The sequence below is a fragment of the Chiroxiphia lanceolata genome, chromosome 6 (genome assembly GCF_009829145.1).
Source record: "Chiroxiphia lanceolata isolate bChiLan1 chromosome 6, bChiLan1.pri, whole genome shotgun sequence".
Lineage (NCBI taxonomy): Eukaryota > Metazoa > Chordata > Aves > Passeriformes > Pipridae > Chiroxiphia > Chiroxiphia lanceolata.
In genome coordinates this window covers 32987453-33011887 of record NC_045642.1, presented here as the reverse complement: position 1 = coordinate 33011887, position 24435 = coordinate 32987453, and the positions used below count along the sequence as shown (strand labels likewise).

Genomic DNA, 24435 nt, shown 5'->3' with positions numbered 1-24435 from the left:
GAAAGATCTGATGCATAAAGTTTTATAAATTTGCTAAGCATTTTGGAGCAATGATAATCTCCAAAATTACAAGAAAACCTAGACAAGTAGCAATCAGGATGGAGACACTGGAACTCTTAGCTTATATTCCAAGGTTGAGTACACGCTTCATGAACTTTTAGAGACAGTAAATTATAGAGTTTTCTGCATCGGAAAAACCCTAAAACAAGGTATTTGATTTTTTTGGTTTTGCCTCAAGGAAGGAAATATGCCTTTTCTGAATCATGTCTTCCAACCAACCAGTTAAGATTAAGACAGAATCTAGGATAAAACATAGACAAAACCAACCAACAACAAACCAAACCAAAACCGCTAATGCCATTCCTTTTGTAACTTTTTAAAGCTTGGACAGAGACTGCTAAAACAGTGACAAAGGGTTATTAGGACACTTCTAGAGAACCCACATTCCTTACTAGTCAAGATTAAAACCTCTTAGGTAGGCATGTTGAAAGGTAGTCAAAACATGAAACTCATCCTAGAAACATACTAACGCCCTAATCAAGGGCTGAGGAAGAAGAGTATATCTACAGAGAGGTTCAGCCGGGTTATCATTTTCCAAAGTGACAAAAGTCACATTCTATGACTTTGCCAAGTAAGGAGAACAAACAGCAATAGACCTTATTTTCTCACTCTTTTTAAAGCATGAAGACATACTACCATTTGATAACAGAGATCCAAATCTCTTGGATATTAGCACTGATGCTATTATTTGCGAATCAGAAGCTGAACCCAGAACACTTTATGGCTAAAAGTATACTAAATGCATCTCCACTCTCAAGTATAATTTTCATGCAAGGGAAACTTTTTAATAACCCTGTTTAATCGGGCACTAGGCAAAGTGGAAAAAACAATCTGTAGTTTTCAACGCATTGAGGCTTTATTGTTTAGTTGATGACAGCAATGCCAACAGCATGTAACTAGCAATTCATACGAAGTGTTCATAATAATAACCAACATCCATTTAATTTCTTTATTCTTACTGTTATCCGACTGTCTAGAAAAAGACAGGGCTCTGCATAAAAGGCCATGAAGAAAATACATTGTAAAGGTTATAAATGAATAATCTGTATGATATAATACATGAAATACATTTCAACACCTGACACTGCCAGAATCTGCTTTCTTGAAATGTGAATTTTAAAGGAATGGAAATAAAATTAATAGCATCTTTTAAGCAAATTAACAAATTTCAAGTGCAAATAAACAAGTACTCATGAAAATACTCATATGAATGCAAAAGAATGTAAAATCTCAAAATGAATAGTCTGAAGTATTTTGCCAATTATGATGTTTCAAAAATACTAGAGGAGTTGTGTATCCTGATCTAGGAAGAGATATATTCAAGAAACATCTGTCTGTCTAGAACTGTACATAAAAGCTTAATTTTCTGCTATTTCTACATTCTTATATGAGTTACTTGTAATACAACCCTATATTTTGAGACGTAATATTATTTTTAATTTTGTTTTGAACAAAGGAATTCTTATTACTTAGAAGACTTCCTATACAAACACAGCAAGCGAGAGAATACATATAGTAGAAAACATTTTCTGTTTCATTTTGGGTTTTGTTGTACTGTATTAAATTTCAAATCTGAAAAAACCATATGACTGCAAATTACTTCACGTGGCTACAGTCCATTATTCTCATGCAGAAGCTTTTTTGTCTTATAAATGTTTTATATTTCAGAAACATTAGAAAGCTTAAGTGTTCTATATATAGCTTCCTAGTAACTTATAATATGTATTACTTGATAAACTGTTTTTACCTACTTACTAACTTCTAATTGGTAGGCTTTATGAACTCAGGGAATTCAACAGACACCCTGGAAATTATATGTAAATATCTGATTGTATGACTAACATAATTTTCTATTACAGTATATTAGAAGGCAAAAAATCCCCAAAACAAGTGATCCCATGCCCATGAAGAGATCTTTCTTCTATGCTATCAGATAAAAAAAGTCTGGGAGTAATGGAATCAATGAAACTTGGTCTACTGTAGATCTGTATTTCAGAGTTGGTTCCCAGATGGATTCATTAATGTTTAATTAAGGGTTGAGTTCCTGATACAGCCTTTCTCTCCCTGAAAGGCTTGTCTATTTAGCCACATATTTTTATTGAGATTTTAAGAGCTTAATATCTTAGGATCTCTAACCCTGTCACATTTGGTCAAAATTGGCCAATGCATTAAAAATTATTAGCAGGGGAACAATCAACAGACTGTGTAATCACATAAGCCTTATTTCTTTTACCTAGGTATTAAATTAGAAAAAAGCACATTTTAACATGGAATCTGGCTACACAACTTTTTTTTAGATGGTTTAAATAGTGGTATAGACATCTTAAATCCTTTCAAAATAGTCTTCAGAACACTTGCTGCCATGAGGTCTTAATCATCCTTCCCTGAAACAGTTTACTTTCCTCTGCAATTGTGCAAATTTTTTTTTTAAACTAAAAACCCAATCCAATAATGAAAATGTACAAATGATTCTATAGTACAGAGTGTTTGTGCAGTCTTGGAAAGCTGCTTAACAAGCAAGCTTCCCACAAGTTACAAGGAATGTAAGTTGTCAACCTATATATTAGGTATGGGTCAAGGACTAATTAATTAACATTTACCATACAGAAATTGTGAAATATCAGATTTAGTATTTTTAATGTTACAAAACCATAATGAATTGTAGACATTTGTACACACATACACAGACACAACACCAGCAGAACATGCTCAAGCAACACATTCAAGAAAGTGTTTATTATCAGAGGTAATAAAACAACCTAGGAAATCATGTTTTCTTTTAGAAGTGATAATGCTGTCTATAAATGTGCCAGAAAAAGTGTTGAAGGTTATTTTAGAGAACATTAAAACTAACTATGAAGAAAAAAAAGTTATTTTTCATAAAGTCTTACATTTCTTAAAATATATTTTTCTTAGTACAATTTTATTGTATTTTGTGAGAGCAGATTTTTAAATTAAAGCTATTTTTCAATTGGCTTCCATACAAAATGTTAATTTTTTCATCAAAATTAGGACTAACATTAGGTTTACTTTCCTGTGTTCTGGAGGTACTAATTACAAAACAAGACTTAGCATTACATTTTTCAATTTATTACAATTAAGTTATTTGAAACTGCATTCTGCTAAAATGTAATCAAGCTATTAATCCCTCATTCTCCCACACTCAGTGTTCCACATAATAAATATTCTTTAAAGCCTACTAGTACTTCAACACTACAGAAATATATTCTAATTCTACTTTCTTACTAATAAACTCCTATAATGTTGTGGTCTAATTCCAAGATTAATCTTTGACTAAATGTATCTAAACTGTTTATGGAACTGAAAAATTAATTCTAATCCTTTCAAACATAATAAGGTTAAATCTGTTCTGTGTCCAGGAAAACTAGATTATCTGTAACTACAATCTCCTTTTGTAAGCAGAAGTAGAAACTTTAAGGATTGACATGCTTTTATACCAAGGACAATATTTTTAAATAGTTGAATAATTATTAAAAACCAATAAGAAGCAGGAGGTCTCAAAACTAAAAGAATATTATTTTAAAAAATTAATTTGATGGTGAACCAACAGATAAGCTGACAGATAAAGAATAATTATACAAATATAATTAAAATAATTTCAGAAAAGCTTGTGAAATTTGTGGCCTGAAAACTTTTAGGAGAAAAAATCCATAGCAATACCTCCGCCTGTGGAATGATAACAGTGATTTATGAAGCTCAAGCAATTTCTGCTGATTGAGCTCAGTCAAGATTGGTTTCACATGATCAGCTAAAGTACAGAAATGCTTGATGTGTAGTGGCCCCAAAGGTTGAACTCACTAGGATATGCTCTTCTAGGTGATCGAAAGCATGGGGGTGGGGGGTTAAAAGCTGCTGCTTTGTTTTACCTACATTTTCCCCTCATTAGGATACGCTCCTCCTGCAAAGTAAGCCAATTCTGGTGGTCGGGAGCAAAGTCTCATTGTAAATGCCCAGCAGGATAGTGGCAAAGCTGAGATTAATTCTCCATAGATTTATATAGACCTTTCTCACTGTTGATTGCTTGTACTGTTTCAAAGGTGTGTATGTTGCCTTTTTTTATTGCTGGTTACTGACTTTATTTCAGCATATGGTGGTTGGCGCCATGACACAAAGTGAACATTTTATACTAGAATTAAAGTGGATATTTGACAGTTTCTGTCAGAAAGTTCAGAGCAAAGAATTTGTGAGACAAGATTTATTGCATATTTTATATGGGACACATCTGTTTCTTTGCTACTTTTCTGTTTAAATAAAAAAAAAAGCAATGAAGGTTCTTTAAGAAACAAAGACTGTCAATAAAAGGCATGAACAGAAAAACTACATTATTTAGAATGAATTTAATAATTCTGACTTCTAAAAATGTGCTGCTTGGAACTATGACAGTCACCTTCCCCTTTTTGTTCATCCATATAGACAGGATGGAGGAGGAGAACTTCAAGTGGAAACTGGTTCTCAAATACACAAATACCCATATTTAAGGGTAAAGAAAATCAAAAGGAAAATCAAATCTAAGTATTGATATCAGATATTTACATATAAAAGTAAGGTGAAATATTAAGGTAGACTTTACCTATCTTTTTTTAGCATCCATAACTACATTTTAGTGATGCGAAATGTGCCAAATGAACAGTCCTTCTTTAGAAAATTTCTTATAAAACTACAGATCGATTATAAGATGATCTACAGCAAACTTTTCCACATTTATCTATTAATATCACTGAACCTGATACAATTGGGCCTCTGAAGTTCATTGATTTAGTCTTCTTCAAACCTGAATCAAAACTGAATTTGAAGAACACCTACCAGGATCTTGTTTAAGAAAAAAGTTGTATGCCTTAAACAAGAAAGAAAAAATCCTCCAATAAAACTCTATATTTTTAACCAATAAAATTACTATTTATAAAGATTAATATTTAGTAAGAAACCCTAAGATTGAGCCTAAGAAATATGAAATTCAAACAGCTAGAATTAAACAAGAAACAACTACAAAAATAAAGAAAATATATTGCTCAAAAATCACAAATGCCTCTATGAAAAAGCATGCATGACTTAGCTTCTACTTAGAGAATACAACAATAGAAAAATCACTTCTGTTGGACTACATACATTCTACACAAACAGTTATGATAAATATTTAAAAATACTTATAATATAGGCTCAATACTTTCCCAAACAAAAATGTTGTAATTTCCTCTACAAAATCATAAGTATTTGTCTAATTATTTCATACTTCCAATGTAATCAATTTTTGTTTTTAACTCAAAGTTTTTCTACAACCTTGACTTAAGTAGGAAAACTTATCTACCTACTAGTTTGGAAGGCCTGTAATCTGAAATAAAATGAAAAAAAAATTTGGAAAAATAGATGCAAACCTTGACCTGCAATATTTCTCCATCCTGCCACAAATAAAACACAGGATACTAACATTAAAGAGTATTTTGTTCAGATTCTTTTAACTGATGTTTTTACAAGAAACACCAAAATGCATACAAATACAAAAGCAAGGGTTTTTTTCCTGAGCTTGCCTTCTTTGTGATAAACACATAGAAGAATATATTTGAAAAAAAGGATCTCTCAATTTCTAAATAAGAATCCTACTATTCTCCTTATGGGGGAAGGATGACAGGAAAAATGAAGCATGTGTGACACATTATTCAGGCCATTTAATTCATTCATTGAAAGCATTCAGATACTACCATGACGAGAGAAATGAGAGTGTACACAAAGGAAAAAAAAATTCACATTAGCTTGATTTAAGACTAGGAAAATAACAAGAGTTATTACTGCATCTACCTGATCTATTTTAGTGTTTTTCAACTTGCTTATTTTCTGTTGAATGCTATGCTGGGAGGATCTGGAATTTTCTTCCCACAGTAGACTTAAACATTTATAATGTTCACATTTATCCTCATACAAAAGGAGAGAAGAGGATATGAGTATTAGATAATAGGACCGGGGAATGTGAGTGCAGCAGCTAAGCCCATTACTGCAGACTTTCTGCTCACTGAACCTCTAGGGCTTTATTATTACCTTATTGTTTAAGAGGTACCTCCTATCTCTTGGAAATGGCTTTTACTGAATAATATTAGTGGATCTGTGCAAAAGACAATTTCAATTTTCCCATTAGTAGAAGAGTTAAATATAATTCAGTCATAGCTGAAGTTTTATTTGACTACCATTTTGAATCAATATTATCCATTAAAAACCACAAAACCTATTTCTGAGAAATATAATTAACAAAAATCATTTGTATTTCAATTCATTACGCTGTAATAAAATAGTCATAATGAGCTTGATTCCTCTTATTGTTTTTCTCTATTAGAACAGGAAAGTCTTGAATCAAGTTAAAAAATCATAAGCAGGTGAAAGTAATAATATACTTTGGAATTTGGTTCATCTGCAACTATAACTGAAGAATATTCTTTACATCAAACATTTATTAGAACAACTTACTTTAAAAAATGTTTGGAAATACCATAAAATTATTGAAAATATTTTTAAATTTGAAAAGAAATTTTAAATACTGAGAAAATTTACTTCATTCTCACAAAACCCAAACCAATATCAAATTATGGCACAGTGAAAAATGACTGGAATTAAAAAGGCAGGAAAGTCAAAGTTCCCCTACCATTATTTCAAATCGAATTCATAGAATCAGCTCTCCTAACTAAACCTGAGGATTCTCAGTCCTACGAACTGCTCAATTACATTTAAGGAAAGAATCCCTGATGTGTAAAGCTTAATAATCTTTAACATATATATGCTTTATCCAACTCCCATGAAACTCAATGCTGGATCAGGCCCTTTGTGTAAAACAGAAATTAAGGAATCGCATTGTAAACAGTTACTGGAAACTGTACTGATAACTCCATAGATATTCAAACCAAACACATTTTATAGAGCATTTTTTTCCTCTTAGCATTATACTCTTTCAGTTTAAAGATTTCTGCTTGGCCACAGAGCTACACTGTTGAGTTTAGTCAGGTATCCCTGCCTGTCCTAGGGCACCACGATCCTCTATAATACCTCATTCTGTTCCAGAGATGGCAACACTTTGTGAAGGGAACTTCCAGACTGTAAGACATTCCCAAGATGAAAGACTTCATACACATGCTTTGTACCAACAGTTATATCCTAAAATATGCTGTTCAGAAGCTTAAAAGAAGTTCTTCAAGAAATATTTTTAGACACTTTCAAAATAGCTGACTTGGGACAAGGTTTAGATGGTTGAAAAATCTTGATGCTAAAAAGTTTCAATTGATTTACATGCTATGAAAGAAGCACTGTTCCAATAAATTTCATACATACATCTCTTAAGAGATATAAAACTACTGATTTCTCCACCTCTGTCAGGGTGCTCAAAAGCAGCACTGTAAAGGCTCTTTGCAGGACAAAGGTACATTTTTAAATATCTTGTCCTGGCATCTGAAGTATTTAGGCTCAAAGATATCCCAGAAGTTGCAGGAGAGGTTGAACGATGACCTGAAATTAGACTTTTTTTTTATATTTAGGAGAAGTCTGTCTTTAATCACAGGTGTAATCTCACAACACTGTATTATCCACATGGTTTTACTCTGTCATTCCTCAATTTTGAGAGCTTAGTAGCAAGCTGGTACTTTAACTTTTAACTAGCTTCAAGCTTCTGATAACTGCCCTAGGAACATTGTGATTGTTATTTTTGTTCTCAAAACAAGGGTCCCGCTACATCCTGTTCAACAACACTGCAGATTTTACTTGTTCTCACTGCTTAAAAAGGAAATCAGAGTTTACATCATAAGAGAATCTAATCCATAGAGCTCCAATTCCTTGATGAAATTTTCAGCATCTAGTATTTTTATCTATCATGCTCAAAAGCATTAAAACAGGATATTCGTATGTTTACACAGGTACGAAAAGTAATCGAGAAAAAGTATTAACATACCAAAATTACAAATGTCCACAGAGAAATTCCACACAAATGCATACCAGATTAAGCATGTTATTGTCATAATCAGTTTGTATTATATGGTAGCAGTGATGGGTATTTCCAAGCTTAATACAAAGACTATGGTGTGAAATTATAGAGTACAGGGGACAAACATAAACTGAGAGTGACCAGTGTGATGGTAGGTACTAGAGCCTTTTGAGAGAAAGTGTGTTTGGTCCTTTCATTATTTAAATGCATGAACCTCTTCTATCCAATCCTTTCCAATTCTTGACTCTGCTCTTTCCTTGCAGTAGTATCTTCCACATATGTAAACGCTTGCTCAAAGGATATATAATCTAAAGTAATGAATCAGAGAGCATCCTGACTTCCTGCAAGGAAAGCTTTGACGTGGATTTAAATGCTATTAGTTCCCTGACTTTGAATATCAGCACAAATAGGGCAAGACGAGAATGTCCACAGCAAAGCAAATCCAGATAAACTGTGTGCTAGTGGAGTTGACTGGAGAGAATAATGACACAAAAAGTAGATAAATAAGAAATCATGCAGGAAATTCATAAGAATACAGTGAAGAAGAAAGCAGCTGGATTAAAAGAAAAGCCTAATAGGATCCCTGTGAAAAGCAACACACATAACCTACAGTTCTGTTTATCTCTAAGTCTATGATACAGAAACTGGAAGAAATCCAGTGGAATTGAACAGAAAATAGAGGTTACAATGAGAATTCAAAGTGAAAGCTAGAGTCCAGACAGCTGATTGTGGCTATAGTAAAGGTATCAGTAATTCTGGGTATAAATTTTATAACTATCATATACATCATATTTTTTTATTAAATCAAGGGTATCAACAGTAACATTCATTATGTCACTCAGCTGCTATTAATAGGAAATCCTTCTATGCCAGTGACTTTGTAGCAGCCATGGTAATTCAGTATAAAACAATCAAATTGAAAAGAAGCTGGAAGGAACTGTTGTCTCTAAGAGATTGTCTCCTTGTCTTCCAAGAAAGGATGGCATTCCATTTTTTAATTAACAGTTCTTCTAAATTACATTCATATTACACATTCTGATGGAGTGTAAACTTCCAATTTTTATAGTAAGTCATGGTGGAACTGATTATAGCAATTTGATGTATACCTTTTTCAAAAATAATAAACTGAAAGTTTCCCGAAAAGTCATATCTGTAATTAACATCAATTTAAAAGACTTTGATTCTGGTAATTCTTCTGGCAGTGTAGAAGGAAATATTCATTTCAGAGCAAATTCTTGTTCTTTGAATCAGTTCACTGTCAATATTGTATTAGTTAAGAGGCATATGGATGCAATCACATTCCAGGACAACTTATTTGGTGTCTTATGGACTGAGGCTAGTGTCTAACTATACAATCTCTGAGTAACACAGCAATAAGGTTCTGTGCTTTGCAGACTCATGCCAATTTATGTAAATCACTCTTTCATCTGTTTAAATACAACGATCTTTGAGTGATGAAAACAGTTATGACTGTCACAAACAGTTTGAAAGATAAAAGAAATTCTGCTGCTGGCTTATAAAACAGCGTTCCACATCTAAACACAAACTTTGCCTGGTCTGTAATGTCATTGCTGGGAAGGATAAAAAGTTTTAAGCAAACATTATCACTGCAAGGAAGTATGACATATTTTTCATGTTTGACACTGGACATAAATATCCTCCCACACTGTTTAATGTGAGAACTGCATATGCGTGGCAGAGATAATAAAACAGCTCAGTGAAAACAAATGAGGAGAAAAAAAGTTATGGTAAGTAGAACAGAAAATAAAGCTTTGAAGTTAAAAGTCATCATATCTGTACATTTTATTCACAAACGTAAGAATCAGTATTTGATATGCAGATCGAATAGTCACAGAATCTACAAGAGCGTCTCATGTCTTGTAGAACTGGTTATATGTACAGAGATATATTTTCCAGTTGACAGAAGCAGCTTCATAACTGCAGGTAAGAAAATCAGGACAAATCTAAGATCCTTAAAAGTGCTATTGCTCTTCTGTTGTTTACACACAATATTTTAACAGGCAGTTGGTACTGAAATTCAGTGCTTTAAAAAATTATCCTTGATTTTCTTATTCATTTGTTCAGCATTAAAATGTTCAAGAGCTTTACAAATAAAAGGGAACACAAGTACCATAACCCAATATGTAGATTAAAGCAGAGGAGTACAAAACTAGTGGGAAGACACGTATGTGACTTAATTTCATATACAGTTTTAGAATATTTTTCTTTCTTTCTGTTAATATTCTTCTTGGGGAAAAAAGCAGTAAATTTATTGCGTAGAAGCAAGAATTTTAAATAGTTCTCAGAGGTTTCTGGTATTTTGGGAAGTCATTATAGAAAAGCTCTACCAAACCGCTTTGAGTAAGGACTTTAAACATAATCTTTATATCTGTCTTAAAAACAACTATAATACTGTCACACTATTAAAGGAAATGAGTGCCAATGTAATTTTCTTCCTAATCTTTGACTGTATTAAAATGTATAAAGATGTGTCCCATTAACAGTAAGAGAGAAATAAGAAATGTTATTGTATTGTGAAAATGGTGTCTTGGGAGTATTGTTGACTTCTGATTCACTACTACTAAATAATATTAACATTCTGCTTTCTACTTCATAGACTGCTTTGATAGAAAAGCAGCAAATTTGAGTGGAAACGCTTTTTTTCCTGTATTAGAATAAATTATCATCCTCCTACCATCAAAATATGTACGAGGCTAAAAACTAATAAAAGAAGGTTGCTTTCCCTGGGGGCATAGATCACTATGTAGCTCTCTTGTAGCCCCATTTAGTTACTGGAAGGCTGCTGTAAGGTCTCCTGAGAGCCTTCTCTTCTCCAGGCTGAACAGCCCCAGCGCTCAGCTCCAGCCCCCTGATCATCTTGATGGCCTTTCTAACAGAATTTATTTCTTATTTTCTTTCCCAACCGACTACCTCAACAATCCTATGTCATGCACTCTAAAAGGCAAATGAGGAAATGTGGATCAAAAGACCCTTCTGTACCAGAAATACATTAAAAAGTGCGTTAGACTGGATGCATGCCAAGGTAGCTACTGCAGCCTAAGAAGAAATTACTCCTAAGAAGATATTACTGAGAAGAAATTACTCATCAGTTAAAATCTGATTTACAGACTTCTTCCATCTAATTGTTAAACTTGTCTGAAGAATGCACTAGCTCCTGAAATAACGCTACAGTGACTAGCTTGGTCTATGACTCTATTTTTCTATTGTATAGTCCCAAAGACTGCACAGTGTTGACCTTTCAAGTAGTATACATAAAACTACTAGTACAGCAGTTGTAGCAAAGTTGTAGCAAAGCAATTAATTTAACCAATGTTTCCTAAGTGCTAGGACAGAATTCTAAACATAGGACAATTTCTTTCACTTTGGGATTAATCTCAACAGATTAATCTATTTGCCAAATGCCTCCCTCTCCATCTTGCTTGTTACCTTGGATGCTTCAGTGTATCATGTGCCTTTCTCAAATAGCTTTGCTTTCCATTGTCAATAAATTTCAAAAACTGTTCTGTCTTGACATCAGACTACTTGCTTCCCAGATGCTGCTGTAAAATAAATTCATTCCTCTAACAGCACAGTCTTCATCACCAAGATGCTTTATTCTTAGAGAAATGAAGAGAAGCAGCTATGCTCTTCCTATGCTAATTCCTATGAAGGATAAAGACTTTTTGATGGGCACATTCCAGAATATGAGGGAGGAAACCACACCCAGATTAAAGTTTCTACATGCTTTCTGACCTGGATCCAATGAAGAAGAATTTGGGACCAGATTTTGCAAGATCCTGCATGAATCTGTATTATGCATTTCCATGTTTATTAAAATGGACAAAAAATAAAAGTAGCTAAATGGAAAAATAAGAAATAAATTTAACTAAGGTTATTCACCTACTCCTTTATGCCATTCACTTTCTGGTTTGTTATTATTCTTAAGAGAATGCACAAGGAGAATAAAAAACACTATGAAAAATTAACGCCAATGGTCACTGGCCAGTATCCCTTCCAGTGAGCTGCACAGTTGCAGTAAACCAAACTTTTTCTTTTCTACTTTTCAAAAGAGAGTATTTTGCATCTTTCTCATAGTCATCTAACCCTTCTGATTTTTTTTGCATGAGATAGTTTGGTATCAAATAAGTTTTATTCTAAGCAATTCTGAGCAAGAATTTCATGACCTAAAGAGCATTTTAAACCACCCATTAATTTCATGATTTCAAAGGTCTTCTTGCATATCATGGCAATTTAAATGGAAAATACTTATCAACACATTTCTCACACCCCCCCCAGTAATTCCGTGGGAATACAGTAAGTGTATATTAATTTATAGTAATTAGTAGGTTTTCGTATTATGGTAAAACTAGTATAATTTATTGCATAAAATTAAATCTACTAAAGATTATTTCCAATTTGAGAATAATCTAAGCCTTTTTCAAAAACCATGCGCATGTCAAATATATCTGATGAAGCATTAAGACAGTTTACACAAGACATCTTTCATGTGGGATTCAAAAAGTACTTGACAAAGATTATCTTTCACTACAAAAAACAGCAAGAATCATTATTAAACATTCTGTGTAACAGAAAAGTGAGAGGCTCTCTGAAAAGGATATTAACCAACTCTGCTAGAATCACAAAGTAGCTAAGCCTGGAATAGAACCTAAAGCTTCTGGCACGTAATTCCCTGTCAAAGGCACTGGGCTACATTACATCCAGCTATACAAAACAGCACTGACATCAGCAGAAGTACAGTTTATCCCTTCTAGCATTTTAGAATGTCAGTCTCCATAACACTCACAGTGTTTTTTGTTACAACAGAGCAAGCATTAGATTTAATTGGTATTAATTATCCTTAGGAAATGTAAACATTTCAGTTCAAGCCAACCAGTATTTTTTTCCTTACAGTATTTTCAATTTAGCATTGACTAGAAATGATGGGAATTGTGTGTATAAGAAAAACTTCAGTGTGTACGAGTTCCAGCCTTATTTTCAATCCAGAAGTTTCAGAAAATCATCTGAGTTTTGGATACTTGCTGTGAGCTGGCAGAAAGATAACAGACTTTTTTCTTACATTTGCTTAAACCAGCCGCAACTCTTTTTTAAGCAAACAAAACTGAAAGCAGATGCTTATCGGATGCTCAGTATTATCAGCTAACTCCTAATTTCAGAGAAGCAGCTGAGTTTACAGACACTTGCCTCTGAGCTTGACATTTGTCCAATGCCTATTCTAGTGTCACAAATCAAGATGTGTTTCTGTGTTATTTTTATCTGTCTTCATTGTAGGATTTTATAGGATTTCCATTCTAATGCCACAGAAAGTATCACCCACCATTATAAAGATTCAAATCAATCAGGTGATTGATGAAGAAATAGGATCAATAGTTATGGAATCTGACAACCTACTGAAAACTCATCTCAGAATAAGGCAGATGAAACAAAGATGCCAAAAGATGAGAAGTTAAATGATACAAAACTAAATGTGTATGATTAGATACCATAAAGCATAACATTATAAAGCAAAAGGAGAACATAGGGATAACTCACACCACATGACATCACATGCTCAGCAATAAACTGGGAAAAAAAGGTGGAAGCAGAGGAGAAGTTCAGAGTTACAGTGTTTGTCTTCCCAAGTAGTGGTTACATGTAACGAAGTCCTGCTTTCCTGGAAAAGTGAAATTCAGAAATGCGTTTTCCTAAATGAAACTTGTGCTTGTCACCTGTACTTGGCACTGGTGAAGCCACACCTCAAATTCTGTGTTCAGTTTTGGGCTCCTCCCAAAGACATTGTGGTGCTGGAGCATGTCCAGAGAAGGGCAATGAAGCTGGTAAAGGTCTGGAGCATAAGTCTGACGAGGAGCAGCTGGAGGAACTGAGGTTGTTTAGCCTGGAGAAGAGGAGGCTCAGGAGGGACGTTATGGCTCACTACAATTACCTGAAAGGAGGTTATAGCGAGGTGGCGGTTGCCTTCTTCTTCCAGGTAACAAGTGATAGGACAAGTGTGCCAGGGGAGGTTTGGATTGGGAATGAGGTAAAATTTCTTCACTGAAAGGGTTATCAAGCATTGAAATAGGCTACCCAGGGAAGTGGCAGAAGCATCACAGGGATGGCCCTGTAAGAGTTCAAAAAATGTTTAGATTTCGTGCTTAGGTTTAGTGGTGGAACTGGCAACGTTAGGTTAGTGGTTGGACTCGATGATCCTTGAGGTCTTTTCCAACCTTAATGATTCTATGAAATGGCTGAACACCTGCCTTCTGATGGGAAGTAGTGAATGAATTCCTTATTTTGCACTGCTTGCGCACACAGTTTTTGCTTTCCCTATTAAATTGTCTTTATCTCAACCCATTAGTTTTCTTTCATTTATCCTTCCAGTCCTCTCTCCCTCCTCATGGAGGGGGAGTAAGCAAACAGCTGTGTGGTACTTAGCTGCCAAACTGGACCAACTACAACAGTCCTCATGAGAACCAGGTAAGAATTACAGAATCTGTGAAATGATTGTGAAAGACACTATTTGGTTAGGGTCTTGGTAAGACTTGGGCAAAATTGAATTATTACAATATTTGGCAAGCTAGATCAAGAAGCATGCTGGAGATCATAATGGCTCTGTAGAAATACATATATATACACATATACATATATATATATATAGCACTATCTCAATCTTGATGTTATTATTAAACTGTAAAGTGAAAATTTCCGATCAAATAAATTAAAAAGACAATGCAATTGTCCTGCAGCAACAAAAAGATTTCCATTATAATTTTTTGTTTCAGAAGTTCTGTGGCAAAAAATATCCTGCTTTAACACTATCCAAATACACTTGCAATTAAAAGAAAAATTATATCAAATAAATATATCCAGTGAGCTTCATGGCCTGGGAGAACAGTAAAGGAAAATATCAGCTTACTTAACAGTAGAATTTAAGAGGAACTGCTACTTTTCAAACATTCTGTTTTCACTTGTCAAATTATTTACATAAAATAGCCTTATGAAATAAAGTTATTAAAAAAACATTAAGACTTCTCAAACAGTAAACTGTTACACTGTTCACCATTTCCATGAGAAATACAATTAAATTCTTAAAAATTCTTAATACAGTTGTCAGAAATACAGAACTTCTACTGTTTACCCAAAAAGTCTGTACTCTTACAACGGGATGGGGGAAAATGTATTCCTTTATATATTTTGCACAACTGCAGAGGCAATGGTGCTGGCAGAAGCAGGTGATGGGAAACACATAGATGGGAAGCAGGAGGGAGCAGGACTGTTGTTTTCAACAGCAACCTGTGTTTACATTGTCTTGAACTGATGATCAAATTGTACCTTGGATTTCAGCCATTGTCTCCAGACTCTACTCCAGTAAATCACTTTTTTTATGCTTATTTCTGTCTCACATAAGACAAAATCTTTAAATCTGAATAAATCAGGTCATAAGCTCACATTATGGATAAAAGATGCCATTACATCCTGTATATGTGTGAACTTTCTCTAAAAGAGTATCTTTCATTCTAGTCTTTTATAAACTTGAAGCTTTATATTCTCTCTGATAAATTAATGAATATATGATGAATATATTTTTCATTTTGCATACAAATAACAATATTTTTAAAAGCACAAAACAATCAATGGGAAATGTGTGAGATCAAGGGAACAATTATCTTTGACCAGTGATGTCCAAGATCTGTATGACATATATTAACATACATTAACATACATTAGGCACATTAGGAATTATATTAGCAATACAATCCACAGGAATTTTCTGAGGCAACAGATACTTAATGCATCTTACATTATGAATAACTTTGTAAACCACTACACTATTTGCCAATATTTTTCTTTTTCTGATGTGGTTACCTTTCCGGAAGAATTCCTCTAATTTCCCCTTGAAGGGCTGGAGATGCTCTTCAGAAGACTCTCTGCAAACTAACTTCATCTGCTTCTCAGAGGCTACAAAAAGAAGTTGAGACACGTGGCATAAGTTATCTACCAGAAGTAGAATCCAGCACTGTAGAAGCCTACATCTAAATTAGTTACCTGAACTCAGAGGAAATAAATAAGCACTAAGGAATACAGCAACTACATTAAAATAAAAATACCAATACTAGTCTAGCATACCAAAGAGAAAATTCTCTATGTTTTTAATTTGTATTTTGTAATGACTTTGTCCTAAAACTCCTGCAATGTGCTAAGGTTTGCTACTAACACAGCCAGACTCAACACTAATTCTAGGTGGTATACTTAAAGCTCCAAACTTCGTTTCTGTGGTGAGTGGAGGATGCCTTGTATCTGGGCTGATTTTAACCAATCAATGCCAGGCAGCCTACACTCAACCATTTTTCCTAAAACAGATGCAGGAATTCAGCTTTACTTCAGTATTCAAACTCCAGATCATGACATGAAATAGTGGAAGTCTGTAAGAAAGTTACCTTACATCTAAGTGCAACTTGTTTCCTATTTAATCTATCTGTTATTTTAAGAACTGATACCATGATAATTTCTAAAAAAACTCCAGTTTTTGCCAATGAATTTTAACATGCCTAGAACTTCTAGTAAGCTTTGTAGATTCCACCACACACACTAAAGATGGAGACAGAAATCAAAATGCAATTACCTTCCATTTAGCAACTGAATTTATGAATTACTACAAGATTTTTTTCCCCACAACTCTTCATTCCCAAGAAGCTAAATTTAGTCTTGCAACCTGCAGCATATGACAAGTCTTTCAAACTGTTCAGAGTAAAGTTAACGGATATTTGTTGTATGCCAGACAGTAGGCAGAACAGAGCATTAAGTTAAACATACTGGATTGGGGAAGTCTTTTATTAGCTGCTCAGCTAATAATTTAAATTATCAAAAAAAAATTAGAAATCTGGGAGTTTATATGACATCTAAAGATTGTTTTCTTACGATACATGCTGCTTACCATTAAAAATTTGAACTTTCTGTGACTATTACAATACACTCATTGAAATGGGATTTTGTTCAAGCAAATTGTGGTACTGCTTTGGAAGACAACAGACATTAGAGTTTTATAGGTAGGAAAAATCCAGCAAAGTAACTGAGACAGTACTGTAAATTTCTGACTAAGTCTGAACAGAGTAGCAGCTACAGGTTTGTGTTTTTTTCTTTTTGTTTAAACAAATCTACAGAAAATCATAGGAGGCAATATTTAGAAATTATTTTGAATAAATATAAAATGACAACTGTAAAAGTAATAGTACACATAATGTGTTCAGGCACTTGAAACACAGTAAATGTACATGATTATTACAGTCATGTAAGGTTGCAATGATTGCATAAGAATAATTATTTTATAATATTCTTACATAATTAAATTTGTATAAATCTATATGGAATTAGATATATATGAATACATATTATAATAATAAGCTTGTAGCTACAGTAGTATCTACACACACTCTAATATACACTAGAAAGACATTTTCCCAAACATATAGTATTGTCTGAAGTATTGAAAGCTTCCTGGATGTTTCCTACAAGTTTTAATAACCCAAGATTTAGAAAAGTTACTCAGACATGTCCCATTTAAATATTGAAGTGACCACAACTAGAATGAATTGGTTTTAAATTAAAAAGAAAGCACATATAAACCACCTTCGATATTTCTTTTTAAATTGAGATGACGAACATTAACCTTAATCAGACTACAAAAATATGGACAAGAAGTACCAACGTATAGAGCATACAGAAAAAAAGCTGATTTGGGTAGTGAATTCTGAAGAAGAATCCTAACATCCTTAACAAGGAGATCAACATTTGAAATGAGGGGAGAGTAAGAAGGCAGGAACAAAAATGAAGAGAAAAATGAGACAGATGACGTAGAGTAAGGAAATTAGGGTGCTGATTAAAACTCTAAAATTTTGAGATGAAGAGGAATGAGGGCAGATACCAGTTTCAAACGTTTAAATTATCTTGAAAGAGTGAAACTGAAAGAGACAGAAGAAGTTAAGTAACTGCTGGCAGACTCTAATAATTTACATTACTGGAGAGCCTTAAAAAGAGATCTTTGGATGATTCTCTGATGACAATATTTATCTAGATGATATCTATCTAAAAATCCATTTACTTCCTGAAGTCCTTGCAGATAATTGCCAAAACAGAATGAAGGGCTCTGAGAATGTTTTATCTCAGGAATCAAGGACAAGGGTGATGAAGTGAAAATTTGTTAATCACAAAAGCATTGTATTTGCCCTAAACTGCTTATTCCTCCTTTAACTGACTGAATTTAGGTTATACTTCCCTCAATAACCTATACTTTTGGTCTACAAACAAAAACTTATCTGGGCAACTGAAGGTCAACTAATTCTGTTTGAAGTCAACTGCACTGAAAAATTTAACTAAAACTTGAATTTATTTACTTGCTAATGTTAAAAATAAGACATATCCCATAGGTATAGAGGCAATAACTGATGGCAGTCATTAACTTCAGCTGGAATTGCAGGCTCCAAAATGTCATATTATTCCTACTGAAATCTCTCCAGTTTCAATCTTCCCTTCAATGATGAAATGTTCTATGCTGAATAATGATTCCTTATCTATATCCTATAAGCAAATGGTGGCTAGGACCGCAAAACAAATGTACCTTTTAGGCTGAAGAACCTTAGAACATCATCAGAGTTGCTTGGGATAGCTATGGCAAGGAACCATGGAAGTGTGTTCAAAGGAATCAATAATCAGATACAAATAAAGACACATTTTGAAGAGGAAAAAGAATTTCATGACAGGACTAAATAAAAGTTTTTGATTCAAATAGCAGTTGTAATGATACATGTTAAAGTCAGTTGGTCTTTGTTCAACTATTTTTGTAATAACGATGAAAGGCTACCACACAACTCTATGACCTACCTCAGTTCTACACAACATAATAAAAGGTTTCTGGTAACTAGCATTCATTGAATTTCCTGTCATATATAAGGATATATATTTGGTTGGTTGGTTTTACTCTAAAAATTACTTGATATATACTGTTAAAAAATAAAAAAAATGACCATGTCATGTCAGACATTATATAAAAAACCTAAAACTGAAAAGTCCAGTTCCATTATTTGCTTTGATTTTCCTTGCTAAAAGTGAGAGAACATTACATCAATTCTTTATATTTTGTTCTGATATTCACTACAGTAGAAACCTTCACTCTTTAAAAGAAAATTACGTCAGCAAAGTTTTTATTAGACTGATTCTGAGCTAAAGGATCCTATTATGCATTCCCCCTTTGAAATAAATATTAAAAAGCCGCTTTCTGGAAAACGTCTGAAGGAATTCTGAGGAAGCTGTCAGCTAGCACACCACATGTACACATCTCCTCTCACCATCTCATTCCAAAATAATCATTTGGGAAAATAAACAACCTGTTTCAGCATTACTGAGTTCAAACAGATGCAAATTCTCCATTAATGTAATAAACTTTTGGTTCTTTTTCTTTGTTTGTGCTGTATGTTAGTGAAATTGAATGTAATATGCTACTTTGAAAACTGTTTATTTTTAAATAAGCTATTGCAAAAAAAAAAAAAAAAGAAAAGAAAATACAAATGTGCAACAGTATTTGAAAGCCCTTACAAGTTACTGGATGTACATCATGCTTCACCCACTACAAATTTTGGCCACAGAAATGGAAAGCATTAGCAAAACACTAAAACAAAGCTGGAAACTGCTGATTATCAGTTTGCCACTGTCTTCAGATTTAATGCAGTACTTGGCTCAAAAAGTTCTCTAAAAATCCCAAATATAAGTGAAAATATTTACAAAATAGAATGTCTCTCACTTAATGCCTATTGGGCAATAGTCTTTTAAAACTCCACAGACACTTGTAAATCTGTCAAAAGAATCATGGCCCATAAACAAACTTTCATGTAAAGAGGATTTCAGTGTCAATCAGACAGGATTTGGAATTTTTTAAGCACCACTTTTAAAGTAAATGCAAAACCCAAAATAGTTGAATGTTGATAACAGTAAATTACTAACTATTTAATCACCAGAACCCACCAGTAGCATTTACAGGAATCATCCTGACAGCAAAACCAAGTATCAACACCATGAATTCCTATAAACCTGTCACTGACGCTATCCCCTATGAGTTATGTCTCTGTGAAAGCTGCTAAATCTCCCCCGGTCTTGTTTGTTCAGAGCCTGGCAGGTTATATGGCCAAGCTCGCTATTTTATTTTGTTATAATGCAGGCATGTCTTTGACAGAAGGTTTACTATTTGATAATTCTTTTTTAGAACCCTTACCTTTTCTCTTCCAAAGAGCTTTTGAAACCATACTGCAAATGAATTCAATGTAGTGCTAAACAACCCCAAATTTCTGTATGAGAGAATCCCTGATTTTTTACTGTTCAGAAGTCTGTTATACTACTTGGGCTTACACACCCAAATAAAAACCTAATAAACTTTAGATGAAATGCATAAATTTAAATTATTCAGCAAGTGCTATATAACTTTCTTGTGATTTAGTTTCTTTGGACTTGTTTTATTAGATTGTCTTACTTGCAAACAACTTTGTAAGGTAAACAAAAAGTTAAAGGAGATGCATGTTTAGCCACTGTACACTGCTGCAGGATCTGGCTATTTTCTCTTGTTATTACATGCACTTAGATACTTATTTAGTGGAGCTATGCACATGAGATTTTAGCATCATACAATCCATTATATTTCTGCTATCTACTGCTCTTGCACTTATTTATCAACTTATTTATAAACTTGAATGTAACTGTTTCTTTTCAGATACAATTTTAAATAAATGTGCAGAAGGGAAGAGATTTATCTCGATTCCTTAGAAACACACGGTAAGAATTTTGACAACTTCTAACTCCAAGAGGTTATGCTGTTACCAACTCAGAAAAGTTTCAGAGAAAGTATTTTATTTGTTCTTTGAACACATTTATAATCAGTACACATCTCAGTGATGGCAACACACAAAGGTTCAAGCACTAACACCCCAGAGCCGGGTTGACTAATACGGAACCCTTTGGACTAAGTAGAGAGGCAGGGAAATGCCATGAAGCAGGGTGGGAGATTTTCTGAGAAAAAGTATCTGAGAAAAATGTAAAAGAAGATCAGACTGTGGTAGTACTCTATTCTGAAGCTTCATTTTTATTGTCTTAAATAAAGGTCAACAATTTAATGCAAAAAAGTGTTAGCACACATGAAACTAAAAACACCATTCTAACCTATTAATCAGTTGTATGGTTACAATTCTTTGAAGATATTTTCAGCTAATTTAGAAGAAGAAATGTGTTTCTATATAAGATTATTTTCTTCACACATTTAGAATTCAGTTTTCTTAAAAAAAAACAATTTCAGAGGATAGAGGCTAGTATGTAAAACTTTAAAAAGCCCAGCCTTTGTCTGAGCTACATTTTCCTTGTGACACATAGAAACAAATATTTGTTGAGGTGCTCAAGCTCTCATGCATAAATGAGAAAGAAAAAACATTTCAGTGACAAGTCCTAAGCTGTGGAAAGTGAAATAACTGAATTAGTGGTACACAAAACATCCTGTAAAGTTCACCTGTTCTGAAGCCAAGAGTCAGACATCTTGATAATTCTTAAATGTTTGATCAGATATTCTGGCTTTGTCTTTTGAGGGGGCTTTGTTTGTTTATTTTAAGTTTAACAACATTTTGAAATTTTACAGTTGGTGATGGCATGCACAGGAACTTTTAGGCCTATATTAGTTTCAACTAACCTAAAAAAAATTTTTTTTGCTCCTTGTTTTGTCAAAGGTCATCAACATTATATATAAATCATTTAAAAGCCTTTCTGCTAAAACTGTTTTCCAAGAATAAATTCAGCAAAATGAACGAAGACTGCTAGTAAAACTAAATATTTTTCACACCATAGCAACATATCTGAGCCTCTGGTTAATGTATTCCCTCTGAAATAGTAGTTTACATTCAGTGCACCCTTCAGTGGTGCAGCATACTGCACATATAAATGATTATAATGACTAAAGCCTCATAATTTTCCAGTCGAGTCTTTGTAAGATTCCTTTAAGTGCTTCCAGCACACATGATTAGTAGAAAATTTTTGTTAAGTGTCAAGATCCAAACATACAGACCTCCACACATCATTAAGCTCCGTCAGGAGTGTAGAACCATGCACTAGCAGATTCTGCTGAGAAATTTCCCTTCTGTCTGAGCACTACAAAAAATGAGTATTTTGAAACTGAAGGGTCTTGTCTGGCTAACTGAGAGGGAGACAACATTTTTAAAGAAGGAAGAATAATATTTTTATCACATGAGCTAGGATTTTTACATTGTTTAAAAAAAAACCCAACTTTTCAAACACACAAACATTTTATTACTTAGTGTACTGGACAAGGGATCAGATGGAATTGCTGGGCAATGGCTGAAACAGTATGTTTATGAGCTGAAACTGTAGAAGTCAGAAAAGTGATCTCTTGTTTTCCTCTGTAGTGCTGGACCTCTGATTTTCTGTGCAAGACAGATCATAAACTTTCACCTAATTAATTCTTCTACCAAGGTTATGGCTTTGGTTCAGCTGGAGAATTCTGCTTAGATTTAAAATCATGTAAATTCATAAACTGCCTGCAATATTAGCAGGAACACTTCTTAAAGTGCTAATTAGCCTCACTATTACTAATTTGTATCACACTGTCTAAACTAATGTACTTTCAATCATTGGTATGTAAGTGACTGTCTCAGTCCTAGCAGAAATCTGCCTTTTCTTTTACTGAATACTTCTCCTAAAAAAGGAAAAGCTGATGAGGTCCATAAATATGAAGTCGCCATTCCTCCCAACGCTAGTATTACACACTCTCCAAACAACATAATTCATTATCCGTTATGCACATTGATAGGGACAAGACTCCTCCTCTTCCCAGATGTACACTACCTGCCACCAGATGTATACTACATAGTTATGTAACTAATGCTTAACATACACACAAATATTTTATTTATTTATTTATTTATTTATTTGTTTAAAAGGGCACATAAAAAAGTGCACAGAAAATTTTAACTGTGCTACTTGCAAGATTCATTTTAGAATCTTAACATTTGCAGAATGTTTTTTAACAAGAAATTTCCGAGAATTCTTCAGCCAAAGGACAAAAAATATAAAAGAAAAAATGAACAGCATGCCATTGTTTACCCAACAGAAAGCTTTCTCCCTGTGCCTTTGTGCACACATGCAGACATCTGCTTTCAGGGAATAAACTCTTCTAAAACATCATTGCTTTGCTCCTCTATTATATTTCTGAATGTTATTAAAACCATTCCATACTATCCTTTATTATCAAAAACTAAAATCTAATGAAATTTTAAGAAATGATCCACTTAGGAAAATTTCCTAAATGTATTCATATATGAACATTACCAGTGGAACACTGTCAAAAAGTTTTACTGTAAAATAGAATCCAATGCACATATAGAAAATATGTCTTTAATGCCTGTGTTGGATCTTTCTAAATCAAAACAAATTGAAATACATCTCATACTGCTGAGGCAAAAAGCAGTCAGAAAACTCTGAGAAGAGTGTCAACTCTTGCAAACAAAATAACTTCTCCTTTACAAAGACATCCTTTGGTTTTTTTCCTTTTACCGTTCTACATTGCCTCAAAATAGATAAATGTTGTACTGTGCAAAAATACAGCGAAACCACGTACGAAAAGCTATGCTTCTTTTATGCTATTACCCAAAGAAATAACACATGCATGTATTTGGCTCCTCATGCTCCAACTTCAAATTTCTACTTGCCTGCACCTCCAAAGTTTTAAAGAACATCTAATTAACATGAAGAAAATTAAAGTAAGTTAATCCTGTAAATTATTGTTCCTGTAAACTTCTCTGCTCCTGCTGGGAAAATTTTTTGAAGACATATATGTTAATCAGACATCTAGGTTCCTCTTTTAAATTGACTTAAAACATTTCATTTAAATTAGAATAAGGCTTCAACTGGTTGAAAATATTTTAGAAAAGGGTCTTTGGTACTTTTTTGAATACTATTGTACTGTAATGAATAAACAATCACCTTTTATTGAGAAATATGTATTGATCCAACAAATTATTTACGAAGTTAACACTCAAACTGATATAATATTTAGAATTTTCATGGGATCCCATAATCTTACTTTCTATCAAGCAAATCAAACATTAGACAAAACCTCTCAACATTGTAATCCTTACCCTATTGATTATTACTGTATCATGATTATACTAAAACTCTAGTCCATAAACCAGACTTTATCTAAGGCTGTATTATGTATGAGGTATCAATGACATAAATATATAATTCCATCTAAATAAATTGTAACATTAAATTAATTTTTCCATCCAGCAATACATAGAAATCCAAAACAGGCTAAAATTGTCTCAATTTATTAATTGAAAATATCAATTATTCTCTAGAAC

At 33.4% G+C, this 24435-nt stretch overlaps 1 protein-coding gene across 5 annotated transcripts in view; it reads right to left on the bottom strand.

The window, feature by feature from the left end:
• The window catches only part of FMN1 (formin 1), a 183245-nt gene that overhangs the window by 20499 nt on the left and 138311 nt on the right, over window positions 1-24435 (bottom strand). For all 5 annotated transcript variants that reach the window (XM_032691135.1, XM_032691138.1, XM_032691134.1 and 2 more), the window contains one exon: window positions 15899-15991. In XM_032691135.1, coding sequence (XP_032547026.1) covers window positions 15899-15991 — 93 coding nt within the window. The remainder of the gene's footprint in view (window positions 1-15898; window positions 15992-24435) is intronic.